Source organism: Balaenoptera physalus (genome assembly GCF_965194825.1).
Source record: "Balaenoptera physalus genome assembly, chromosome: 6".
NCBI lineage: Eukaryota > Metazoa > Chordata > Mammalia > Artiodactyla > Balaenopteridae > Balaenoptera > Balaenoptera physalus.
In genome coordinates, this window is record NC_138885.1 from 126987871 (window position 1) to 127013335 (window position 25465).

General features: G+C 39.2%; 1 protein-coding gene across 7 annotated transcripts in view; it reads left to right on the forward strand.

The window, feature by feature from the left end:
- The window catches only part of RHBDD1 (rhomboid domain containing 1), a 117058-nt gene that overhangs the window by 17137 nt on the left and 74456 nt on the right, over window positions 1–25465 (forward strand). For 4 of the 7 annotated variants that reach the window (XM_082464684.1, XM_082464689.1, XM_082464690.1 and 1 more), the window contains exons 2-3: window positions 8848–9355; window positions 10617–10749. In XM_082464684.1, the coding sequence (XP_082320810.1) occupies window positions 8923–9355; window positions 10617–10749 (566 nt within the window). In that variant the 5' untranslated portion in view covers window positions 8848–8922. The remainder of the gene's footprint in view (window positions 1–8847; window positions 9356–10616; window positions 10750–25465) is intronic. The other 3 variants (XM_082464685.1, XM_082464688.1, XM_082464686.1) reach the window with 1 other exon arrangement.

Below are 25465 nucleotides of genomic sequence, written 5' to 3' on the forward strand. Positions count from 1 at the left end.
GTATTTTGCCCTCCACGTGGATGGCATTGATACTTAAGACAGGCCTTGTAAAAGACAGTCGGACATTGTTCCACTAAGGTATGGGAAATTTTGTATTTGTTTTCATTTTGAGAGATGGTATATGAGGGGAAAAAAGGAAGGAGGAGCTCTTGTGTGTTAAAAGCTAGGTCTTGTGTGTTTAAGCTAGGTCTGGTAGCTTAAAATCAGAAAGATTTGGGGCTTCCCTGGTGGTGCAGTGGTTGAGAGTCTGCCTGCCAATGCAGGGGACGCGGGTTCGGGCCCTGGTCTGGGAAGATCCCACATGCCGCGGAGCAGCTGGGCCCGTGAGCCACAATTGCTGAGCCTGCGCGTCTGGAGCCTGTGCTCCGCATCAACAGAGGCCGCGATGGTGAGAGGCCTGCGCGCCGCGATGAGGAGTGGCCCCCGCTTGCCGCAGCTGGGGAAAGCCCTCGCACAGAAACGAAGACCCAACACAGCCATAAATAAATAAAATAAAATAAAATAAAAATTAAAAAAAAAATCAGAAAGATTTAGCCCATTGGTATTTGAGAGAGAATTTAATGGTTGTCTCTAGCTGGGTAAGACGATTTCTTATATGGTTATGATGATGGCGTCTATGAGGTTGGAGAACTGTCGTATAAATGGAGATCTCAGCAGCCTTCAAAAGGGGGAAGTGCTCTCAATTCCCAATTTCTTCTGGAACAGAGTCCAAGTTGTAGATATTTCCATGAATAGATACTGGAATGTAATTACTGAGTGTGACAATATTCATGAGGACTAGATTCCCATTAGCTTCTTAATATAATTTGATTCCGGTTTTCATTTTTTATTCATGAAGTCAGTTTTCATTCGATTGACCTCATTTCTTTGTATCTCTCTGCCTTTAATGTGAAATAAGAAAACAGAATCCTACGCTGATTCTCTTTGATTTTTATCATTAATGTAGCTCATGAAGCCATGTAACAGATTTCAATGGACAGAAAAAATTTGTCATTTATGTGCAACTTGTCATTAAATGATGATGGTGCTCTGACGCAGATTTCATACTGGACCCCCGGAGCTCCCCATTTACTAATCAACTGAGGTAGATGATGCATTCTGGTGAATTGAACAGAGTGCAGTGGTGTGAAGCCAGACCATCTGCTATTACATTTAATATTTAAATACTAAGTTTTAAAAGTATAATTCATGTTATTGATATAACTGTGTATTGCATTTAACAACTGTGATCACATTGAAGCTATGTAAGCTTTTTGAAATGCATTCATATATTTGAAAAGAGGAACAAATTACTTCACAAGCATTCAGTTAGTAAATTCTTGTTTTCCACTAAATGCAAATACATATTATACTGTACCATTTTCTTATTTTCAAAAATATCTTGAAAATCTGCATTTTGTAATTGGGTTTTCTTGGGGCCTAAGGAAGCTAATACCTTTTAGGAAAAATAAAATTGTGCTAAGATATGTTATTGGAAGAACAAAGGATTTTATTACTGTGCTAGACTAAAGTGTTCTCATCTATTGGCCCTATAGTAACAGGTGGTGAAAACAGTCTCTTATGTTTGGATTAGAAAAGCCATGAATGAAAAGATTCCTGAGAGAGTTATGGGAGTGAGAAGAAATGATCCAGTTCATTTCATTCCTAAAGAAGGTAGACTGTACTAAAACAGTAAGAGAGAGAAAAAAATGCATCTAGTTGTTTTGTGAATATTTTGCCCAAGTCAATGTGGTATTTATGATGCTCTAATTTGTTGCTCAGCTCTTGTAATTTAAAAAGCAGAGGAAGTTTTCATGTTTAGCATATCCAATCTGCTCTTTCCATAGCTTTTTTGCTTTGTTTGAAGCGATAAATCATATTAACCCTCTGCGTCTTTCAAAAAGATTTTACAGGGTTTAGAGTCAAATGTGTTGGCCTAAGCCCTGCCCCTGCTACTGAAGTACGTTCACACTCACTTTTAACCCATCACACTGCAGGGGGATGGTAGTGCTAAAATCCTGGCAGTTTAACCTGGGTGATCTCTTCATGGTTTCATCTTTCTTTCTGAAGCTTTCTTCTGAAGAGCTTGTTAAACTATTTCTTGGAAGGGGATGGCATGGGGGGAGGTTGGGAGAAGGGACATGTTTGTCTTTATGGTTACGTGTACCTATGAACATGCATATTTATACTTTAAGCACTGAAAATTTAAGCATTTGCTCAACATCATTAGTCACTAGGGAAATGCAAATCAGTACCGCTTCACACCCATTAAGATGTTTATAATAAAAAAGATGGATAAAAGCAAGTATTGTTGAGTTTTTATGAGTGTGGAGAAATTGAAACCCTCATACACTGCTGAAGGGAATGAAAAATGGACAAAAATTTGGAAAACAGTTTAGTAGTTCCTCACAAAGTTAAGCATAGAGTTACCGTATGACCCAGCAGTTCTATTCCTAGGTATATGTCCAAGAGAACTGAAAACATATGCTTCTACAAAGAAATTGTACGTGAATGTTCATAGCAGCATTATTCATTATAGCCAAAAAAGTGGGAACAACCCAAGTGTCCATCAACTGATAAATGTATAAAAACAGTGTGGTGTATCTATATAATAAAATATTATTGGACCATAAAAAGGAACTAAGTATGGATACTACCTACGATGTGGATGAACCTTGAAAAACAATATTAAGTGAATGAAGCCAGACACAAAAAGCCACATGTTGTATGATTCCATTTAGATGAAATGTTCAGAATAGGCAAATTCGTTGAGATGAAAAGTAGATTGGTGGTTGCCAGGCATTGGGTGGGATGGGGAGATAAGTGGGGAGAGTTTCATTTGGGGGTAATGAAAATGTTCTGGAATTAGATGGTGGTGCTGATTGTGCAGCCTTGTGAATATACAAAAACCACCGAATTGTGGAGTTTAAGACAGTGAGTTTTATGGTGTGTGAATTATATCTCAATTTTAAAAAATCAATGCTTAAGCATCTGGAAAGTCAGGCATTAGCAAAACATTCAACCTGAGTGATAGCAGGCCTCTGATAAATACTTGCCAGGTGACTTGAACAAACCTACATTCTCCTCTATGATTCTTTTTTTTAAGAGAATATGCTTAAAATATATGGAACCTAAATGAAATTTTCCAAAGGCATGAAAATAGTAATAATGACATATCATTAATCTACCTCATATAAGTATTGATAAACCTTTTCTTGATTCTTAACTAAAAATCTCACACAATTTTAAAAGATCTCAATGAATAATTTTAAGATTTGTTGCACTTTTAGTGACCTGGAAGGCTGTTTTCAGAAAAGCGTTCGATTACTCCTATTAAGACTGTAGTTTCTTTCTTTCATGTGAAATTAATTTGGTTACTGTCAGATGCCGGACTGGGAATATAATTTATAACTGGTACATATTCTTGCAGTTTAATGGCCTGAGTTCTTCTTGAACATTTAAACTGAAAATTGATATATAATGTCACCATGGTAAATGATAATGATGAAATATTTCCTGCTTTGTAAGTAGAACTGAGAATCATCATAGTAAGTTTCTTTTCCCTTTTGGTAAAATTCCTTTCTTTACCCCATGAGACATGTTGGTTTCCCAAGTTATGAATTCAGTTTCTTTTGTTTGTTCTAGCCACTTAGTTTTTCTTATTACAACCTGTTTAATTTTTAATTTCTCATTAAAAGTAAATATGGCTAATTTTCCTATCCATATTTCAAGAGGTCTTCCATTTCTCTCTGTCACAACCTTGATATAGCACTGTCTGGTGTGTATTACTACATAATTAAAATGCCATGTTGTTTTTGTTTTGTTTTGGTTTTTTTCCTCATAAACAGAGCACTTCCAGGACAAGGTAACTGTTTAACAAACCACTACAGTACGAATTTAAAGAAGTTTGGTTTCTTGCTTTTTCTCATCACCCTGCCCCTCCCTCTGTTTTACTTGCTCTCTCCACGTTTTCAGAAGAGCAGTCTTTGGTAAAGATTTTAACCGACAGCAGATCTTCTAGGTAGTTCTAATCCTTGTGGCTCGCACTGGAGGTAGCACTGAAACTTGTAAATTGTCTTGAACCTTGTAATGTTCATGGAACCTACTGACACCAGAGTGACAACGCCGTGGAAGCTCTTATCAACAGAGCCCTTGCGGAAGTAGAAGTCAAAACAGCTGTCCGGTCAGGGTTAAAATGCCATGTTTTTTTAATCAAATAGTTCTGGCAAAGCCACCTATTAATACGTTTTAAATGGATCAGAGGTTTATTCCTGTAAAGTTGAGATAAATGTCACAACACTCTTCTGGAACTAACTGATAAGTGGTATAATATGTACAGTGCTATGGGGAAGGTTGCTGCAATTGTAGGAAAAATGCTTAGGGATGAATGTATCATAGACCTTTTCAGTCAGTCTTGTTTATTTTATAATGTAGATACATTTAACATGCTCATCTTGAGTCATTGGACAAACACTTATTAAGCACTGACTGTATATGAGTCACTGTGCTAGGCTCTGGGTATTCAGTGGTGATCAAAGTAGATAGTTCTGCCCTCAGCACTTATGCTGTAATCGTGGAGCTCCCGGTGTGGGAGCACCGGGGTGGTTGGCTCATAGTGACCAAGGCAGAGACCAGTGTGAGGTGAGTCCAGAGGGGTAGGCAGGACAGTGGTAATCACGAGTGTGTAGTTACGGCCAAGAGTTTGGACTTCATTCCAACTGTAACGATAAGCCATTGAAGGCTTACTGCAGGGGAATCCAACTTTAGTTTTATAAAAATTACCCGGAACAGTAGTGAATAATGGTTGTTGGGTACAAGAGGAGAAGCAGAGTTTGTTGTAATCCAGGCAAGTTACAATGGTGGCTTAGACTAGAGTAGTGGCTCTAGAGCTAGAAAGAGGTAGATGATACAGATAGTTTGGAAGAGTTCGCAAAGTGTGGTGGATGGGATTTGGGGGAAGCAGAGTGAAGAGGGAGAAGGTCGTGTCGAGGATGTTGTCTGTATCTCCAACCTGAACAACTGGGTAGCTGGAGATTCTGTGTCCTGAGATCTGGCACATGGGAGGAGGGGTGGACTTGGAAGGGACTGTCCAGTGTTCAGTTTGGGGCATGTTGAGTGTGAGGGGGAGGATATGTGTATAAGGCGGGGGGGTGGGGGTGGAGTGCAAGGACCAGCCTGCCCTTCCTTGCGCCGGTGTAACTGGTTATGGGCTGAGTACAGGTTAGAATAAACAAGTCACTTTCAAAACCAAACACATTGCACTGGTTTCCAGCTTATGAATCATGCCTCTATGTTCTCTGCTACAGCTCAGCTCTCTAAAAATATCTATGTAATTATGGGCAGGATGAAACAATATTCATCTTACAGTAAGATGTGTGCCTGCCTGGCCCACAAAGTCAGGTTACAGATTTGATCTCCACATGAACCAGTTAGATTTTCTGTTATCTTGTTACAAACAGGCTACATCCCTCACCTTGGATGGCTGACTTGATTACTTATTAGGAAGGAAACTGGGCCATAGAGCTGGTTTGAAATAGTGTCGATTTATCTTCGCTACTTAAAACTGCGGTCTAGTGGCCTTTTGGAAAACAGAGCCCAACATATATTATGCACTTCTCACGTTGGTTATGGCTCTATCTGCCTTTACATTAAGCATACCACATCATTGTATTCATCTTGTGATTTTCTGCAGCCAGTATTTTTATTTCCTTCAACAAATAGAAATGATAGAAATGGGCCATTTAGGGGCCGGGATTGCAAGTGTTTGGGTCTTTGCTGTACCTCTAATGCCTGGCACAGGGACTGGCATGCATTTGGCACTTGATATTTATTTTAAAAACTGAGTGATTGAGGAATGGCTGCATAGTCATTCTGTAAGAAGGAGGGCTAATTCAGTTTTGGGAAATCAAGAGATCAGGTGGACTCTATTCTTCCTACAAGGTTATGTCCCTGAAATCTGAGAAGTCAAAGCTGTAAAATATAAATTTGGGAACCATCCTGATAAAAAGAATTATAGAGAAACCATGAGAGTGGAATTCCATAAGTGTATGCAAAATAGTGTAGAATAAGAATAGAGCGAAACTGAAAAGCAGAGGAAGGGGAGTTGGGAGGAGGCAGGAACCTGCGGGAGAGCACAGCGTCCCAGGGAAGAAGGAGCAGTCAGCAGTGGGGAGATAGAGCCCAGAGGTGAGAAGGGATGCGAACGAAAAGGGGCCTTTGGGTTTGGGCAGAAGTCAAGCAAGTTAATGTGAGCCTGGGTGCACAGTGTGAGACAAGCTTGGGGAAATTCCACTATCCTTTTGTTTATACTCTCCACCACTAATGATTCCAATCAAGAGGGGACTTTTTCTTAAGCAAAGACATAATTATTTTTGATTTTCTGCTGTGCGTAGCCTGGCATCATAGGACACTGTACTGATATTGAAGGGTTTATTTTGTGATTTCTTATAAGCTGGTTACTTAATGATCAGGACCATATTTTTCCATTGCTCCTGTTACAGGTAATGATGTTTGATATATATAATTATTTAGGGGAATTGAAAACATGTCACCGTAGTTGAAGACTTGAAAATCAACCTGAACATCAATGTGAAAAATATAGACTATTTCTCCAAAATTATCTGGGAGCTTTTCAGTTGAAATTTTATTAAATTCTCTAGTTCATGAGAATGCTACAAAGTTATAATAATAAGCCCTGGCAATAAAGAAACTTGGGGTTGTGCTAATAATGGGGGTATACCCATAACACATACGTATATATAATTTTTTCTTGGGCATTTCTTTTGGGTGTGAAGTTGGTAAGAATCCCTGTGTGGAGAGGGATGGGGAGTACATTTGAGTCTCATTATTAGGATGCTACCGTTGCAAAGACTTTTTCTCCTAAGTGAGATTACTTTATAGTAATGAAAAAAGTAGCTACCATTTATTCAGTACCTACTTTGTTCCAGACATGTAACAGTAATCCTGAGAAGGAGGTATTATTTCTAATTTAAAGTGAAGAAATTGAAGTTTAAGAAATTTACCATAGATCTCAGGGCTAGTAAGTAGGAATCTAGCCGTTTTTTACTCTAAAGCCCATGCACTTTCCAATGTGCTGTCTGAATGAGAACCTTTAGGGTATCAGAGTGCGTTAAATATTTGATTGGAGCCAAGATAGCTCCACAGGGAAATCAGAAAACCATTAGATAAGAACTTTTTCAGCATCCTGTCCCCTCATCTGCCTATTTACCCATATCTGCACCTGAAATTCTTCTTCTTCCTTCCTGTTATGATGGACAAGGCTATTCCCTCTAAGGACTTGATTCTTTTTATCTTTTTCATCTTTAGTCTGTGTCTCTTTCTTTACTAGCTTCTTCCCATAAGCATAACCTAGACCTTTTCTGAAGCAAATACCTTCTGTAGTGGTTCGTAATTGCTGTATAACAAACCACTCCAAAATTTGGTGAAGTTCATTTAAAATATCATTTATTTAGCTCACTGTTCTGTGGGTCAACAAATCAGTCTGGGCTCAGCTGGATTTACTTACGCAGCTGTGGTCAGCTGCTGGTCAGCTAGACCGCTTTGCTTCTGAGGCGTTAGCTGGTCAGTGGCCAGGGCCATCTGGGTGACTAGAGCATGTGTCTTCCATCACCCAGTAGGCCAGCCCGCACTTGTCCACATGGTTGCCTGGGAGGGTTTCAAGAGAGAGCAGAAGCCCGCAAATCATCTTGAGGCCTAGATTCGGAACTAGTGTCGCGTGCTTTTCATTCTGTCAACCAAAGCAGGTCACAAGGCCAGCGCAAGGCATGGAGAAGTAGACCCGTGAACATGGCACTCTTCCTCGTGGGTAAATCCAGTCTACCCTTCAAGACCACCTCAGCCTGAGTTGTGTGCCTTGGGTCTGGGCTTCCTCTGTCCCTGCATTTAGAACATTGTGTGGCAGTTGTTGGTTTACTTCTTAGTAGAAAATGAGCTCCTTAAAGACAGCGACTGTGTTTTAATCCAGGATTTGGCTCATAGTAGGTAACTTTTAAAAGTGGAAATTTTTCTGAAAATAAAGCAGTCTAGCAGTTGACATCTGGCAATATGGAACAGAAGATAATATATGCTTGCATTTTAAGACTTGCTTGCTAATGTTGAAGAACTTTGGAGCAGACTCTATCTAATATATCAAAATCAAAAATTTTTTTAATTAATTAATTTATTTAATTTATTTATTTTTGGCTGCATTGGGTCTTCGTTGCTGTGCGCAGGCTTTCTCTAGTTGCAGCGAGCGGGGGCTACTCTTCGTTGTGGTGCGCGGGCTTCTCATTGCGGTGGCTTCTCTTGTTGTGGAGCACGGGCTCTTGGCACGCGGTCTCAGTAGTTGTGGCGCACGGGCTTAGTTGCTCCGTGGCATGTGGGATCTTCCCACGCCAGGGATCGAACCCGTGTCCCCTGCATTGGCAGGCGGATTCTTAACCACTGCGCCACCAGGGAAGCCCAAATATTTCTTTAAAAAAGTGAAGGGGGTGAAGAATTCTCTCCAGCATTCTGAGAAGGAATAATTATTAAATATTTGTGCACTGTCTTTGTATGTTTTTTTGTTAGGTTATAAGTTTGTTTATAAGGAAGACAAGTTACATTTTCCTGGCATATTTGTCAGAAAAAGCATACCCATCCATTAAGTGGTCCACTGGGATCTGGGATGACGTTTCTCATTTAGGATGTAAAATGAGGAGGGACATTAGCCAGTGTCCTGGGCGTTACTCTGGAAGACAGAAAATAATGCTTCTGTTAGATGGGAGGTGAGATATACATAATGTAAGCCCATCTTTAAGTGAGGACGTCTTGTCACTGTCCTAATTCTTAATTGATGGATTTTCATGTACATTTTATTTTACATCTTAGGCTCAGCTGCCTCTGTATCTTCCCAGATTCCTCGCGTCTGACCACATTTTCCCGTTACAGGCTTGATATCTAACCATGCAGCGGAGGTCAAGAGGAATTAATATTGGGCTGCTTCTGCTCCTTTCTCAAATCTTCCACGTTGGGATCAGCAATATTCCACCTGTCACCCTAGCAACTTTGGCTCTCAACATCTGGTTCTTCTTGAATCCTCTGAAGCCGCTGCTTAGCTCCTGCCTTAGCGTGGAGAAGTGTTACCAGCAAAAAGACTGGCAGCGCTTACTGCTTTCCCCTCTTCACCATGTGGATGATTGGCACTTGTATTTCAATATGGCATCCATGCTCTGGAAAGGAATTCATCTGGAAGGAAGACTAGGAAGTAGATGGTTTGCCTACGTCATCACCACGTTCTCCCTACTCACTGGGGTGGTGTACCTCTTCTTGGAATTTGCTCTGGCAGAACTTATGGATGAACCTGACTTCAGAAGGAACTGTGCTGTAGGTTTCTCAGGTAAGGCAGATGCATTTCTAAGGTAGCCTGCATGAAAACAGTAAGGGAGGTGCAGCTGTTGTCATTTTTTGAAGCAGGGGTCCCAGTTGGTGAGGGAACTGAATTCTGAGTGGCTAAGCGCTGCTGGGGCTCGGATTTTGGTGAATAGGCTGATTGGAGCACAGGAGAGACATAGATTTTGCTATTTCCCATTATGCCACATCATTCACTCTCGGACAATTGAGACTAGGGTCTGCCCAAAGGTAGTTTTGTAGGAGATGTGGTCCTGGAAATATGCACTGGCTCCATTATGGTGGGACGAGGGAGAGAGGCATTGGTGTACTTGTGGGAGTTCCCTAAAAAGATGGGTATGCATCTCAATAACGCCATTAAAATAAATGCACCACACCCTACAATGGCATGCTCACTGTGTTTTCAGAGCCATGATAGTCTTTATACATAATTCATGCTGTTTAATTAATGTAACAGGTCCTTAGGGAGGTGGCCTTGTCTTGATTCTGTAGATGAGGAAGCTAAGGCCCAGAGAAGTCAGGTAACTTGCTCAAGGTTACACACCTCATGAGTGATGGAGCTGGGATTTGAACCCAGACTTCATGACTTTAAACACGTATTACGTTGCCTCTCACTGTCCCCCTCACTAGTTCTTTTTTTACATTTTTCTCATAGGACTAAATTGCCATCAGGACTTAAAATAGGTATTCTAAAAATTATCATGTGAAGGGTAGGAGGGAAATAGTCCTGAAACCGAAGGAGATCAAACCCTTGCCTCTATTTTCCCTGCCATCCTTACCCCTTCCCTCTAAGATGCATCCTCATGCATCTGATTGTGTGAGAAGAAAGGAAATAAGCCCTGCCTTCAATATGTCTTTCCATAGGAGTTAGAAAAATGCACATTAATAATATTTTTTTAATTGAGTTAAAAATCACATAAAATGAACGATTTTGAAGTTTACAGTTCAGTGGCATTTAGTATTGCACCATTGCAGGTGTCTTATTCCCATTTTATGTGTTATATATTTAGTAGCATACTCAAAGTCAGTATGAACTTCCGTGTTAAGAAACATCAAAGGAATGATTGCCTTGAAGACTGTCTTTCTACCAAATGCTGGGTTGACTTGTTGTAAGGAATAGAGTATGTTTCGAAGCAAAAAGTTGGATGTAATGGAATAATAATTTTCACTTTCAGTTAGTTTTCTTTGTAAATGTTGATCATCTCCACATTTGGATTGTTGATATTTGTATGCTCTTTATCCTCTTTTAGGAGTTTTGTTTGCTTTGAAAGTTCTTAACAACCATTATTGCCCTGGAGGCTTTGTCAACGTTTTGGGCTTTCCTGTACCCAACAAATTTGCTTGTTGGGCAGAACTTTTGGCTATTCATTTCATCTCGCCAGGGTAAGTGTTTGCTCTTAGAGAATACAAATGAAGAACCTGATATTCCATAGAGAAAGAATTATAGTCATAATGAGGTAATCAATTGTCTTTTACAGTGAAATTTGTTCTTTAACTGTAAGGACAGAATCCAGCTTAATGGTTTTAATGTCAGATATTCCTGTGTTTGAATCTCGTCAGCTACTGAGCTGAGTGATTTTGATGTATTTGTCTTATCTGAGTTTCCATTTCCTCACCTTTTAAGTTGAACCTGATACACAGATTTGGGGATTTATATTAACCAGCCTGTCAATTAATTAATTCTAATAACAATAATCCAAAGAGGCACACAGAAACCACATAATCAGAAAGATACAAAATCAAAAGGTATGTTGGTCCAACGCTTTTAAGCCATTTTAGTTGTGAATTTTCTTGGTGGTAGACTCTTTAAACAAAAGACTTTCCTCACAATTTTGATATAGAAAATGGATCAACTCTGAACTGTTTTGGGTGGAGAGGAAGCATAGGGCTCCACTCCCTTTGCCTTACCCCTGTGTCACTGGCTGCCTTAGAGGCACCTCCGCAGAACCCTAGAGCTCCAGGGAACACAGTTTGGGAATCACTGATGTCTGCGAATTTCCTTTACAGACGAGGACAAGGAAATTCAGAAGGTTTAGGGACTCATCAAGCAGTGTCGTGGTAGACACTAGACTAGTTAGGATTCAGGCCTCTGGACTCCTGGCCTGGGTGTTCTCGGGGGGGATGGGGGTGAGATGGGGCATGCTTTTCCACTTTGGTTCTTTTCTCTACTTTCTGTTCAGAAAAAAAGAGAGTGAATTGTGTTATTTTCCCACCTCTTCCACCAGCTGCACTTCTCTTAATCTGTATAATGCACCTGGAAGCCCATGGTTTGCTCATTTATTTTTACTTCGGGGACCTGGACGCTGTTTGGAGAAGGGGGAGATTCAGGAAGATTCAGAAAGAAGTAAGGAGGGTATTTTTTTGCTGCTGTTCTTTTCAGACAGGAGCTTTTTTTCTCAGCTTTCGATTTGTGTGACCGCGTTGGGTGTCGTACTTTATTTGAGAGTATTCTCCTTGGGCTGCGTGTCAGCCCAGTAACCTTGAGTCCTTCTTTAATGCTAATTTCCCATCGTGGGCAGCCATTGCCAGCTGGTCTGTAAAAGGCAGTGATGTGGCCACTGAACGCCACTCATTTGCAACTGTATTGTTATCTTGTGACAGTTCCACGAAGAAAGCCTAACAAAATCTTCAAAGTTTTCTTTGAAAAAAGGGTCCAGTAATGTCTGTCCCTTATCTGAACAGCCCTCTCTATACCTTGTCACTCACAGCTCCCTGACTTGCTTGATGTGACTTGGTTTTCTGTGTAGACCAGAGACTCTTGTGTGTGAGGGCAACACCCAACATTCATATGAAAATCACTCTCTCTGGTACTTGAACTTTTATTCTATAATGAATCCATTGAACAGCAGTGCCTTTAATAGTCTCATGCAACTATTTCTGAAGACTCCATCGTGCATTTTATTTTTTTAGGGCCCCGCCCCTTTACATAGAAAAAGGATGGTTGCATTTTTATGTAATATGCTTATTCTGCGTGGAGGGACCTGATATTCTGAGCTTGGGAATTAAATGGAATTTCCTTTGAAGTTTGAAAGACTAAATCTTTTGGTTTTTAAGATTTGACTACTTTGAATGATAAACTTCTGATATCCAGGCATCTACTTATGCATGTGTCCGTTAAAGACGGAGCTGAACACTGGTCCAGGAAACCTAAGAGGGGCGTGCTTTTTGAGATGGATCTTGGAAGAACGGGGGGAACCAGAGCTCTCTCCGCTCTGCATTGTTATCCTCCTGGTGGTTGTCAATTAGAGTTTTCATTGGGAAAACACTGTAAATCTTTACAACAAAGCCTGCTTTATCGACGGACTTAATGAGCTGCCCTTTGGGAGAAAAAAAAACCTGCCAAGCAAACATTTGGTGGACCTCTGTGTTTTATGAAAGCCACAGAATTAGTAATTTCCCCAGTTAGGGAGTTTTATGGAGGGAAGCCACTCCAAACAGCCAGCCGTTCGTTCAGCCAGCACTGTGAGAGGTATGGACTTGACCAGCAGAGTGAAGTAATCGCACTCCTTTGCTGGGGCTTTTGCTTTCACAGTTCTCGTGTGTCCCTTGTTTCAGTGACGTCTTTGCCTCACATGGCCTTTTACTTTCCCTGCATGTCGTGGGGCCCTGGTAGGTGGTTGTGTTTAAAGAAGTGACCCTGCTCCCGAGGTGGCACAGTGGGGAGGTGATTCCGAAATTCTCACTTTCACCTTAAAGCTCAAATTTTATCGTTGACAATAAATATCACTAGGTGTTTTTTTTTGAAGGCTCGCATTGTTCATTTTTGAGAAAACGTGTGCCGTTTTCCGTTTATTTAACCATGGTCTGTCAGTTTTTCTTTCAAGCAGGCATGGCGGGGGAGGGTCCACGAAAAGTGGCCAGTTCATCTCACAGCTCAAACAAGCACACTAGCGCTTCGGCTGGAGACGAGCATCTCACTTGGATATGGAGTTGAGGTGCTTTATGCAAATTTCCCGTTTTGTATACAGCATATGAAAAAGATGTATACTACTATTGATATTTTAAACATTAAAATTTTACTGTTTATCAAGATATTCTTAAGTAGAACTTTCTTTTTTCTTTTTAAATGTGAATGTGTGGCTGTGAAAAATACAGCGACTACTGGTACTGTTTGGAGTCACCGCCTTGATTCATTTGAGTCGAGCAGCCAAGGCACAAGCAGTTGGACCCACCGTTGCTTTTATACCACTGGTGCAATCGTCAACACGTGGAAAAGGGCACATGATACCTCAGTATTATTATGAAAATAGTTCTGACTTCGTGAACTGCTGGAAGGGCCTCTGGGACCTCCAGTGGCCCATGGAGCACACTTTGAGAATCGCTGCTCCCAGCTCTCATGCTGCCTCTCTAGCACTACTCTTGACCGTTTCTTAGCTTGTATGAAAGGAAAGATGGGGAGCTTCATGCAGTCAGGGATGGCAGAGAAAGGGAAGCAGTGAAGTATGTGAGAACATATATTGTATAACCACTGAAATTGCTAATTAACAGTTGCTAATTAGCATGAACTGTTAACACTTTGTCTGAAGGAGAATGGCCACTTGTCACTCTCATTACAGGGACTGACTATAAGATCTGCCTGTGTTCCACGCAGGACAGAATTCCTTAGATGCAGGGAACTCCCGTCCTACTTTCAGTTCTCTCCTTGCGTCTGCTTACATTTTGTGCTAAGGTGCTTCTGGCATATTCATCTAAAATGCAACATACAGTTCTTTCTTCCCCAGTAGTACTGAGATAGGGAATATAAAAGGAAAGTGCATTCGGCTGGCATACACTGTGTTTGAGTGTCAGTTGACACCCCTATGGATCTAGCTACGTAGTAGTCTATTGGATTTTTGCCTTGGGAATTAGAACTGAGGTTGGGGAATAACAATTTGGAAGATGACGGTAACACCATCTCCTGTTCCACATGTTCTTTTAGAACTTTGCCACTCTACCTAGAGGTGGGGTCCGGTGCATCTCCCCCTGAATTGGGTGGATTTGTGACTCAGTGTAATCAGTAGATGGCAGCAAAAGTGCCATGTTAATTCTGAGGCAAGAAGTTTCTTGCCTTGTGAGCTGAAACACTTGCCCGTGGAGCCCATGTTCCCTGATTCCACCATGCTACGAGGAAGTGGCGCGTGACAGGTGAGTGAGTGGCCATTAGATACAGCCATGAGTCCCCTCAGCCTCAACATTGTGGAGCAGAGACCCGTCACCCCCTGTGCTTTCTGAATTCCTGACCCACAGAATCTGTGAGTGGAAGAAAACAAGTGTTGTTTTATGTCACTACGTTCATTTGGGGAGATTTGTTCTACGTAATGTCAACGAGTTGAATGAAGATAAAGGGAGGGAAACTAGAATGAAAAGCAGAGGAGTACAAAGGGCAGTGTTTGTGCAGTGGGGGGAGAGCGGAGGGAAAGCGGAAGGGAGCCGAGGATGGAGGCCTGGGGAGGAATCCATGCTGAGATGCTGTGGTACCGCGAGTCATAACACCACCACCCATCGAGTAGCAGGGCTTTAAAGCAGTGGTTGGCAACTGTGGGTTCTAATCCTTTAAAACGTTCTGAAATCAATGTAGTGGGTCACAACCAGCGTTTGAAAGAAAGAGAAAGAGGGAGGGAGGGACGGGTGGAGGGAGGAAGGAAGGAAGGAAGGAAGGAAGAGAGGGGAGTGGGAGGGAGGGAAGGAAAGAGAAAGATGGATTAGTGTTGAATGTGGTAAGGGTATTATTTCAAGGAACTTTTGTTTTAGCTATATGTGTGTGTGTGCTATATTTCTAAAAATGTATTTTTATTGTGGGACACAGTACAAAAATTTTGGGAGGTGCTGCTTTAAAGCAGCTACTAGTTGCTTAAACTAGAGTTAAATACATTTATGGGATCAGAGACATTTATTGCCTTCAGCGAAAGAGGGTTAGATTGCCAGGTCTTTGGTGGCAATGAGACGAACAGGCTGTGACTCCAGATTTCTACTAATTCATTGTCTTTCATTAGAATAAGTGTTAGTTTACAAGGCTTATCAATGACCGAGTGAGCTCTCAAGATAGCTGTCTGTATATTGGAGATGTATGCTAACAGATTTAGACTTCACCTAAACCAGAAATGCTAGTAACGGTTGTTCAGTTATAAACAAAGTTATTCGTAAAAATCCTTTGAGAATTCAAGAGCAAGGGGTTATCTAGAGCAAAGGAGACAATGAAGTGTAAAAGTTAACACATTTTCGCAAAAAGTATAATATTCCTCTCCAAGCCTTTTAAATGTAGACGTATTCAATAACTTAGAAAATAAAACAAAACCTGAATGGATATAGGGTTAAAATATACATTGGCAGTTTGTGTAAGCAAGCAAGTGGCAAATAGATAAATCCAATGATACTTAATTGTGCTTTGGAGAGAATGATCCTTTGACAAAAATGGCCTGATGGATGAGAGCTAAGCAGGAACTGTGGTCTTCTCAGGGCTGGGGCCGTGTTATGGCAGCCCATGGAGAGGAGAGAGGGCTGCTGTCTGAGATTCCTGTATTCAAGGCCAGGTTAAGTTGTTTTTCAAGAAGTTATATTACACAATTACATCTTTTGTTTTGTACCTACTGGGACAGTTGCATTTTTCTACTAAACTTGGATGACAAATGTTGCATATATAGAATTGATACTCACCTCTGTTTTCTTTCACGGAAACATGTTTTCACAGCCTGTTAAAGACTTCAGTTTGAATCAACATCCCAGGACTCTCTTGAGCAGATTTTTCTTCTGCATTCCTTGGATGTCCATTGATATATTTCCTCCCTTTTCCCTTTACAGACTCCTGTAAAGAAAGGTTATATGAGTTATATAAAAGAGTTAGTTAATTTGTCTGTCTCCAGGAGGGCTTCCAGTTGAACAGAACTCAAGGTGAGAGCAGTACTTAACCAAAGCAATGATTCCCTTGAGTTAGGTTTTACGAGATGAGAATGAGAAATTCCGAGGCAGAGAACTTTCCCTCCCACTAGAATTGGAACTCTTCGAGGGAAAGGGAGTGTGTAAATCATCTCTCTAGCTCTGGAGTCCAAGTTTGTGGCAAGAGAGAAGACCCAGCCTTGTCCTAAGCAGCTGGCCCATCCCTGACCACCGTAGGAAGAGCTTCAAGCTAAATAGGAGGTGCATTAAGAACAGAAAAGAATTGTACCTGACTACTAAGTTTTCTTCTTTCTTTTATAAGAGGTTTAGTGTAACAGTTTCTTTTAACAACTGGTTTTATGACGTAAAGAATTAAACTGAAAAGAAAGCAGTAGCTAAATGAGAGTGTAACCTAATTTCTCAGCTCCTAATTGAGAGAACAATATATTCATTGTAGAAAAGTTGAAAATATATAAAGTATGATAAGGAAAACAAATTGACCATCTTCTCCTTCCCAGAGAAAACTACTTTTAGCATTCTGCCATCACACACCCCTTCCCTTATACGCAATTATATTTCCTATTTTCTCATTTAATGTGTTATAAGCAACGGCTCTTCCAAAGCCTCAGTTTTAACGGCTGTAAAATGATTCCTGTTGCGGTTCCTTTATTTTCCTATTCACTAATTTTACATGCTAATGTTATTACCTAATCGTCCAAATTATAAGTGAGGATGTCTCTCAAAGCATTATTTGCTAGTCTTGGCTCCCAGATCTGACTATGTCCTCAGAGTAGATTTCCAGAATTAGAATAATGGATTTGAACTATTTTCATGGCACTTTTATACATTTTACCAACTTGCTTTCTATAAGTTTGTTCTAGTTTATAGCCTACCAGCAGCATATGAAAGTGTCTGCTTCCCCACTTTCTTGGCCAGCCTGAATATTTGCTGTAAGGTTTTTGGAAATATGATATGTAACAAAAATTATTCTCTTGCTGTTATTTACACATCTTTTGTTAGTGAAATGGGACAACTTTTTATTTCCTTTTTAGTAAGTTATATTTCCTTGTCTGTGATTTGTCTTTGTGTCCTCTGCATATTTTCAGGATGCTGTAATTGTTCATTGTTAGAGTGATGATACTGAATTTCAAGGGGTTCTTATTAGAGTACATATACTAAGAAACCTTAAGTACACAGTACAATTTTAAGTTCTATAAATAATAACTTAGACAATGTCTATGGGGTTTTTTTTGGCTGATATGAATGGATAAAGATTTATTCTAAACTATAGGTAAGAACAGAAACTCTTTTACACTGAAAATAAAGAAATGATCTGATAGGTTGTTTTGGGAGTAGATTGAAGACAGGTTTTATTTATTTATATGTTTTAAATAAATTTTATTTTTTAGAATGGCTTTAGATTTACAGAAAAATTATTGAAGAGGTACAGAAAGCTCCCACATAACCTGCACCCAGTTTCACCTAATTTTGACATCTTAACATTAGTATGGTATATTTGTTACAGTTGATAAGCCAATATGACACATTATTGTTAACTAAACTCCATACTTTATTCAGATTTCCCTAGTTTTTATGTGATGTCCTTTTTCTGTTCTAGGTTCTTATCTGGAATACCACATGACATTTCATGTATCCTTAGGCTCCTGTGTTAGTCAGCTTGGGCTGCCATAACAAAATACCATAGATTGGGTGGCTGAAACAACAGAATTTTATTTTCTCACAGTTCTAGAGGCTAGAAGTCCAAGATTAAGGTGCCAACATGGTTGGAGTCTGGCAAGGACTCTCTTCCTGGCTTGTAGATGGATGCCTTCTTACTGTGTCTTCACATGACAGGGGGAGAGACAGAGAGAGACAGAGAGAGAGAGACAGAGAGAGAGAGAGAGAGTGCATGAGAGCATGCCATCATAAGAATCCCACCCTCATGACCTCATCTAAACCTGATTATCTCCCAAAGGCCCCATCTCCAAATATCATCACGTTGGGAGTTAGGGCTTCAACATATGAATTTGGGTGGAGACAAAATTCAATCCATAGCAGCTCCTCTTGGTGGTGACAATTGGTTTTATTTTTAATGAAGAGTTATAAGATATCACTCCTGAATGTCCATGTGTATAAGCATTAACTTCCTTTTATTTGCCCTCTTGTAACCCAGAAGCAGTGTTCAGTTAGCCATGTAGCATGGTTTCTAAGCAAGTTTTAATTTAGGTGTATGAACACATCTTGTCTTCTCTTAAATGGAACTGCTGTGGCTCCACTGTAAAATGTGCACGTCATACACAGAGGTAGATATAAGAAATTTCCATCCCAACTAGAGCACACCAGCATGGAGGACTCCTGCTGTCTGTAAATTACTCAGACCTTGTTTCAGGCCTGCTTCACCCAATTGGCTGGCTCAGAACAGCAGAGAAGAACAGTAGGTAGAAATAAGGAAGCAGCTGTTTTTCCAGTTGAACACAGAGTTGTCTGGAATAAGGTTCACTACTCAGGTTGAAACTAATTGGCCATCATGCTGTGATGTAATTGTGGGTGTGTGGATGATAGCACTTAGCCAATCTGTACTTAACTAACTAGGCTTGTTAATGATCAATTCTGGTGACTTAGTGACAGGTGCAAGACTTGGATTTACTGTACTGGATGTCTCAGGTAATGACGACTGGAGGTTATTTTTAAAAGATAGAATTTTTTAAAAATAAAAAAAAAAGTCATATGCTCTAAGTTAAAAGGTGATATCAGTAAGTACATCTTATTAAATTAAAGAGCTCTGTATAATGTGTGTTACAGGAAAAGGGTGTTTTTTAATCTGAGAAGTTAATTACCAATTGTAGCGATTATTTTGAGTTGACTTTTTTTCTTACTAATATTTTTTTTAATTAAAGAAAAAGAACCCTGTGAAGCACATTTATTTCCCTTTGGAGTATTTAGAATATGCACTTTGGTCTGTTTGGAATTTTTTTTTTCCAGGAGACACTATTGGAGATAAATGTTACACTACTTTCACTCTCAATAAGATGATAAATCACATCTCTGGAACTTTCTGATGTATATTCTTAATTCTTCCCATTTCAGTGTAAGGAGGAATGCTTTTAAATAGAAAGTTCTTTATATTTGCTAATTTCCCCCTTCCTCTTCTGCAGTATTAAGTGATTTTTAGTTAAAAGTCTTGGGAGTTAAATAGTCAAGAGGACTGTTTTCCATTTACATTCAGGTTTGGTTCAAATTATACAAAATGAAGACAGTCGGTGCTATGAATTGAAATCATTAGTACATCAATTATCCTGTGATAACCAGCTGAGAACAGGCTGTAGACTACTTGAATGCTCCTTCCATTTAAAGTTGGCTTCTCATTAGCTTATATGAGAGATGAAATAATTTGATTCTAATTTATCTCTCTTTAAATGAACATTGTTCCCCTCTGAATTCAAGAGGAGAACATTTTAATTTTGTAGTCATTTATAACACACAGGTCAAATAAATAACAAGTTTTATTTCTAGCAATATATCTCTTCTATTATTTATATTACTACAGTTCCTTGATTCTAAGACACACTTTTTTCCCCTACATCTTTTTAGGGCAAAATAGGCCACAAACATAATAAAGATAACATCATAAATCAGTGGGGGAAAATAAGGGTTATTTAGCAAATGGTACTTGAAGAATAGTTTAACCATTTGGAAGAAATTAAACTTATAGATTTAACTCACTGTACTCCAAAACAAATTTCGTATAGATTATGTTTAGAAGATTTAAAAAACAGCATCTGAAAAATGTCTAGGAGTGTGTGAGGGTAATTTTTCAGTTCTTGAGTTGGGAGGACATTTCTAAACCTAAAAACAATGAATATAACCTCAAATGAAGTCAAAAGCAACACCTTTTTTCCAGGTCCAAATACATTATACATTAAAATGAAAGGCAAAAAAGTTAGCAATATATGTGGAAAAAGAGGATCATATCTTTGTGATGAACAGTACTAACTGCAAGAAAGAAGTCCGTCAATAGACAATGTACAGAAAAAAATTAATCGGTGACTAATAAATGTAAAACATAAAAATTCATTGTTGACCAAATACAGAAAATTAAAATAGTAAGCTATTTTACTTATTAAACCAACAAGATTAGAAAATTATTACTGTTGTTAAGAGTTTGGTGAAATGGGAGTTTACATAAACTTCTGATGGGACTGTATCTTGGTACAGACTTTCTGAAAAGTAATTTGATGATCTGTATGAAGAGCTGTAAAAAGTTTATACCCTTTAGTTTGGTAATTACCTTTCTAGGAAATTGTCCAAATTATAACTGTAAATACAAAAAAAAATTTTTTTGACGCAAGTATATTTATTGTCATGAAGTATTGGAAAATTGGAAAATTGGAAACCACTTAAATATCTAGTAGTAGGTAAGTGGTTTAATAAATCATGTTGTAATAGAATATTATATAGCCATTAAAATGCTATTTTCAGAGATTATTTTAATGGAATTGGAAGATCATCAAGATAAGGATAGAGGGAGTTCCCTGGCAGTCCAGTGGTTAGGACTCCATGCTTTCACTGCCGTGGGCCTGAGTTCAATCCCTGGTCAAGGAATTAAGATCCTGCAAGCTGAGCACAGCAAGCCAAAAAACAAAAAAAACAAAAAAAGCAAAAGATAAGGGTAGAAAGTAGAATACAGAGTATTACATATGATGTGGTTTCAGTTTTTTTCCAAAGTAAGAATAGTCACCAAAAGGACTAAGAAAAGCACATAAAAATATTATTAGTTGTTAACGTTATGGAATTATTTATTGTTTTTATTTAACTTTTTTTGGCCAAATCCTCTATGGTGAGCATGCATTATTTACAGTGGAAAAATTGAGTTATTAAAATATTAACAGTAGCATATTTTCATGAGTCTTAACTTACCTGTACCTCCCAAGTTCCAGGAGGGCAGAGCTATAGTCTCTTCTGTTTGCTGTGTATTCCCAGTGTCTAAAACTGTGCTTGGCCCATCACACTTACTCAAAAGTGTATGTTTGTTGAATAAAGACAGTTTGGGGTGGCTGGCCCAACTAAAGATGATAGGCAAAGTGTAAATTGTTGAGTTACTGACCCGAGTTAAGAAGTCTAGAGAGGAAAGAAGTCAGATGCAAAACCTGAGTGCTGAGTTAGAAGGCAAAGTCAAATGGGTAAAAAAGAAAACAACATTCAGGAGGCCTGAGAGGCAGCTCAACAAGGGGGCTAGAATGGTTGAAGTGCCCCTCGGTGCCCATCAGTGCCTGGCCCCGTCGGCCCAGCCTCATCCTACACAGAGACCACACATTCCTACATGAGGTAATATAAACAGGGACTGTATACCAGGCTACAAAGGCAGCTTCAATCACCTCTAAAAATAGAGATTTTATAGGCCATATTCTCTGATCACAAAGTAATAATAAAGACTTTAAAAACTGAATATGAGTAAAAGGAAAAAAAAAACCAATTCCAATAATCATTCATAATCACTTGGAAATTTAAATAACTCCATGATTAAGAGGGAATAAAAAAAAAAACCTTTAGAAATGAACAATGAGAGCACTCCATGTCAAACTCTTCAGTGCTTTTTATAATATAACAAGGAATTTAAAAAGTAAATAGATGAAGTCCTCAATTTAAGAAGCTAGAAAAGGAATAAATACAAGATTAGAGGATGAAGAGATTGATAATGATAAAAGCAAAATTTAATAAAAAGGAAAAAAATGATAGAAAATTGGAGGGCCATATCTTTAAAAAGACAAATCAAATGGGCAAGTCTATGGCAGGTTTAATTAAGAAAACTAGAAGGAAAACTTGAAACAGTAGATATGAAAAAGCAGATGTAAGTAGGTATGGAGGAAGCTAAATCAACTTCTAAAAGGATATATATTTTCATAAAGAATTTTTTTCTGGGGCTTCCCTGGTGGCACAGTGATTAAGAATCCACCTGCCAATGCAGGGGACACGGGTTCGAGCCCTGGTCCGGGAAGATCCCACATGCCGCGGAGCAACTAAGCCCGTGCGCCACAACTACTGAGACTGCGCTCTAGTGCCCGCGAGCCACAACTACTGAGCCCGCGCGCCACAACTACTGAAGCCCGTGCGCCGCAACAAGAGAAGCCACTGCAATGAGAAGTTTGTGCCCCGCAGCAGAGTAGCCCCCGCTCGCCGCAACTAGAGAAACCCCGCGCACAGCAACAAAGACCCAACGCAGCCAAAAGTAAATAAATAAATTTATTAAAATAAATTTTTTTTCTGTTTTAAGAGATCACTCTTTTTTTTATAATTAAAGTTTTGGACTAATATTGTTAAACCCAAAAATTCTTTTTAAAAGAAAACATTATAGAAATTTTATGATCCAAACAATATTGATATATAATCTTTAAAAGGTCTTTGAGTTGCTAAGGTGTATTCCAACATCAGTATTGCATCCAAAGTTGTAGAATTTATTTGATGAGATCTTACTGAGTCAGTTTGTGAGGGCTTAGATCCTGTAACTTTTGAGGGAAGATGTCCCAGTGTAACTGACATTGTGCAGATTTTGATGAAGCAGTTAATTTTACTTTGAGGGTGATATAAATTAATTGTATTATATAAACCAAGTAACTTGAACTCTGAACAAAGGCTCACATTACTTCCTATTCCTCTGAAGTGATTTTGTGAAGTGTGATGCACCAGTGGGTAAAAATACTTCAGGACTTGCTAATGAAAGACAGAGTGTACAGAATCTGCTTTTCTAGCACATATTTTTATAGATGTTGAAAACGGTGTTGTCAAATGATATTTTAAAAACTGTCAGGTGTGTGTGTTTTTCAAATGAGTTTTAAATAATTCAGTACCATGCAGGCGGCAGAAAAATGGCCTTATAAACTTGCAATGCTCTTTTGTACTGAATATACAAGTAGAGTCTATGAATTAGAAATGAACACTATCCGATACATCTTTTTACTAATAACCAGTATGGTGTTGATGGAAATTTTCTGTTACTAATGTTTCTTTTTTTGTTTGTTTTTTTGCATTTTCCCATTAGAGAATTGCCTTAAAGTCATTTCAACACAGGTACCACATGTGTACTTATGGTAGGTTTCTAATAGGAGCCGTGTCTGGTTTATCTAACCTGATGACTGACTTATGGCAGCCTCCTCCCCTTTTCTTCCCTCTTGTGTGCTGCTGAGTGAGGGATGAGGGGAGAGTCCACGTGGAAGACAGTTCACTTTGAATAAGTGTGAGGTTCCTAAGAGCTTGCCTACCTGGATAGGTGGTGGCCAAGTGACCTTGTGGAATATTAAGTCTCCTCCTTAATTCAGGAGTCTAATTGGGAGTGAAAAAGTAAGGATCATAGGTTATTATGAATCTTCGCCACGTTTCTCATTGACTCATTGCTCCTCTTGTATTTCTCCTGATCTTATCCAGGAAAACTTATTTATGGGGAAAAGCTAAGTGGCATGTGTGGTCCTCTGTACAGTTCTTCCTCCTGCCAATAAAGAATTGTGGTTTTTCTGAAAGCGGAAGAATTTTTTCCTTCATCATGGTCATTATTATGGTTCGTATTTGGTTTTGTTTTCCCCAGGTATTTTACACTAATAACAGCAGTCTTAGTCATGTTCTGGAGTTATCAGATCTCTAATCTGAGAATCTCAGAGTTAGGCATTAAATGGCTTTCATGGCAAAAGATTTAAGGTGTGTTTGCAGGGATTGAGAAATGGCTCAAGTCACAACCACAGTGATTGGAGGGTTATAGCTAGACACAGGAAGGTTGAAAACACCTGTCTTTAAGCTTTTTGCATTGTAGCAGTAATTTTAAAGATCTGCCCTAAGAAATAGGAAAAGTTCATTTAAAATTCATAAATTCCACTCCCGTGTCTCTCTGAGTACACCACATATGATTGCTATCAGTGTCTTGAGCATACTGATTATACACTATTTAACGCACATTGTTTGTAACGATGTTTCAAATGATACAGGATTGACTCATTCTGAGTACCGTAGGCCCCCCTTCTCCTCCGAGGATATGTTCCAAGACCCCCAGTGGATGCCTGAAGTCATGGATAGTGCTGAACCCTATATATATGTTTTTCCTCTACATACATACCTATGATAAAGCTTAATTTATAAATTAGGTACAGAAAAAATGAACAACAACAATCATAAGATAGAACAATTATAACAATATACTATAATAAAAGTTATGTGAATGTGGTCTCTCTCTCAAAATATCTTATTGTACAAATTTAATACCTTTTTCATCTTAACTAAGCGCTTATCATACGTTATGATAGCCGAACTTTTGCAGTTTGAGGTGTGACAGCAATACTAGCACAAATTTCTTTTTCCTTCTTCACAATTTCATGGATAGAAGATTCATTCTTATCGTAGATTTTAGCAACCTCATTGTACAGTTTTTCCTCTTTATTAAGTTGAGAACTGTCACCTTTTCACTTAAAGGAAGCACTTAATGGCTTCCCTTTGGCAGATCCAAATTGCCAGCATCACTACCCTTGCGCTTTGGGGCCATTGTTAAGTAAAATAAGGGTGACTTGAACACAAGCCCTGTGATACCGTGACAGTCGATCTGAACCCAGATGGCTACTCAGTGTCTAACAGGCATATATGCTGGACAAAGGGATGATTCACACCCCGGGCATGACAGAACAGGACAGTGACAGGTTTCATCATGCTACTCAGAACAGCACACAATTTAAAACTTATGAATTGTTTATTTCTGGAATTTTCCATTTAACAATTTTGGACCACGGTTGACCTTGGGTAACTGAAACCTTGGAATGCAAAATCATGGACCAGGGGGCACTGCTGTATTCAGTCTGAAAAGACTTATGACAGCTGTTGTTCCCTGTCCGGTAGAGGTGGACTGCCCAACTAATGAGAGAGGTGTTCTTCCTGTGGTCCATGTTATTCTAAGATCCTCCTCAGAGGTCTTCGTTTTTAATGATGGCTTGAGGTCCCCTTTTGATCTGGGTTTCATAGATTTTTGCATGTCAGTTTCAGTTGAGTTTTCTTAAGGTTCAGTGCAGAATCGACAATAAAAAAAAAAAAAGATTGGATGGGGAACAGGCGGCAGAAGTTCTTAGAAAATAGTAAAGAAGATTAAAACCACCTGGTGGAACAAATCTTTCAGTAGATTTGAAAAAGGCACACATTGTTTCTTGAAAATGTTTGTTGAGAGGTGCAAATTAGAAATCAGAGTAGATTAATTCATTTTTTGGAAGTGTTTTGTGGGTAA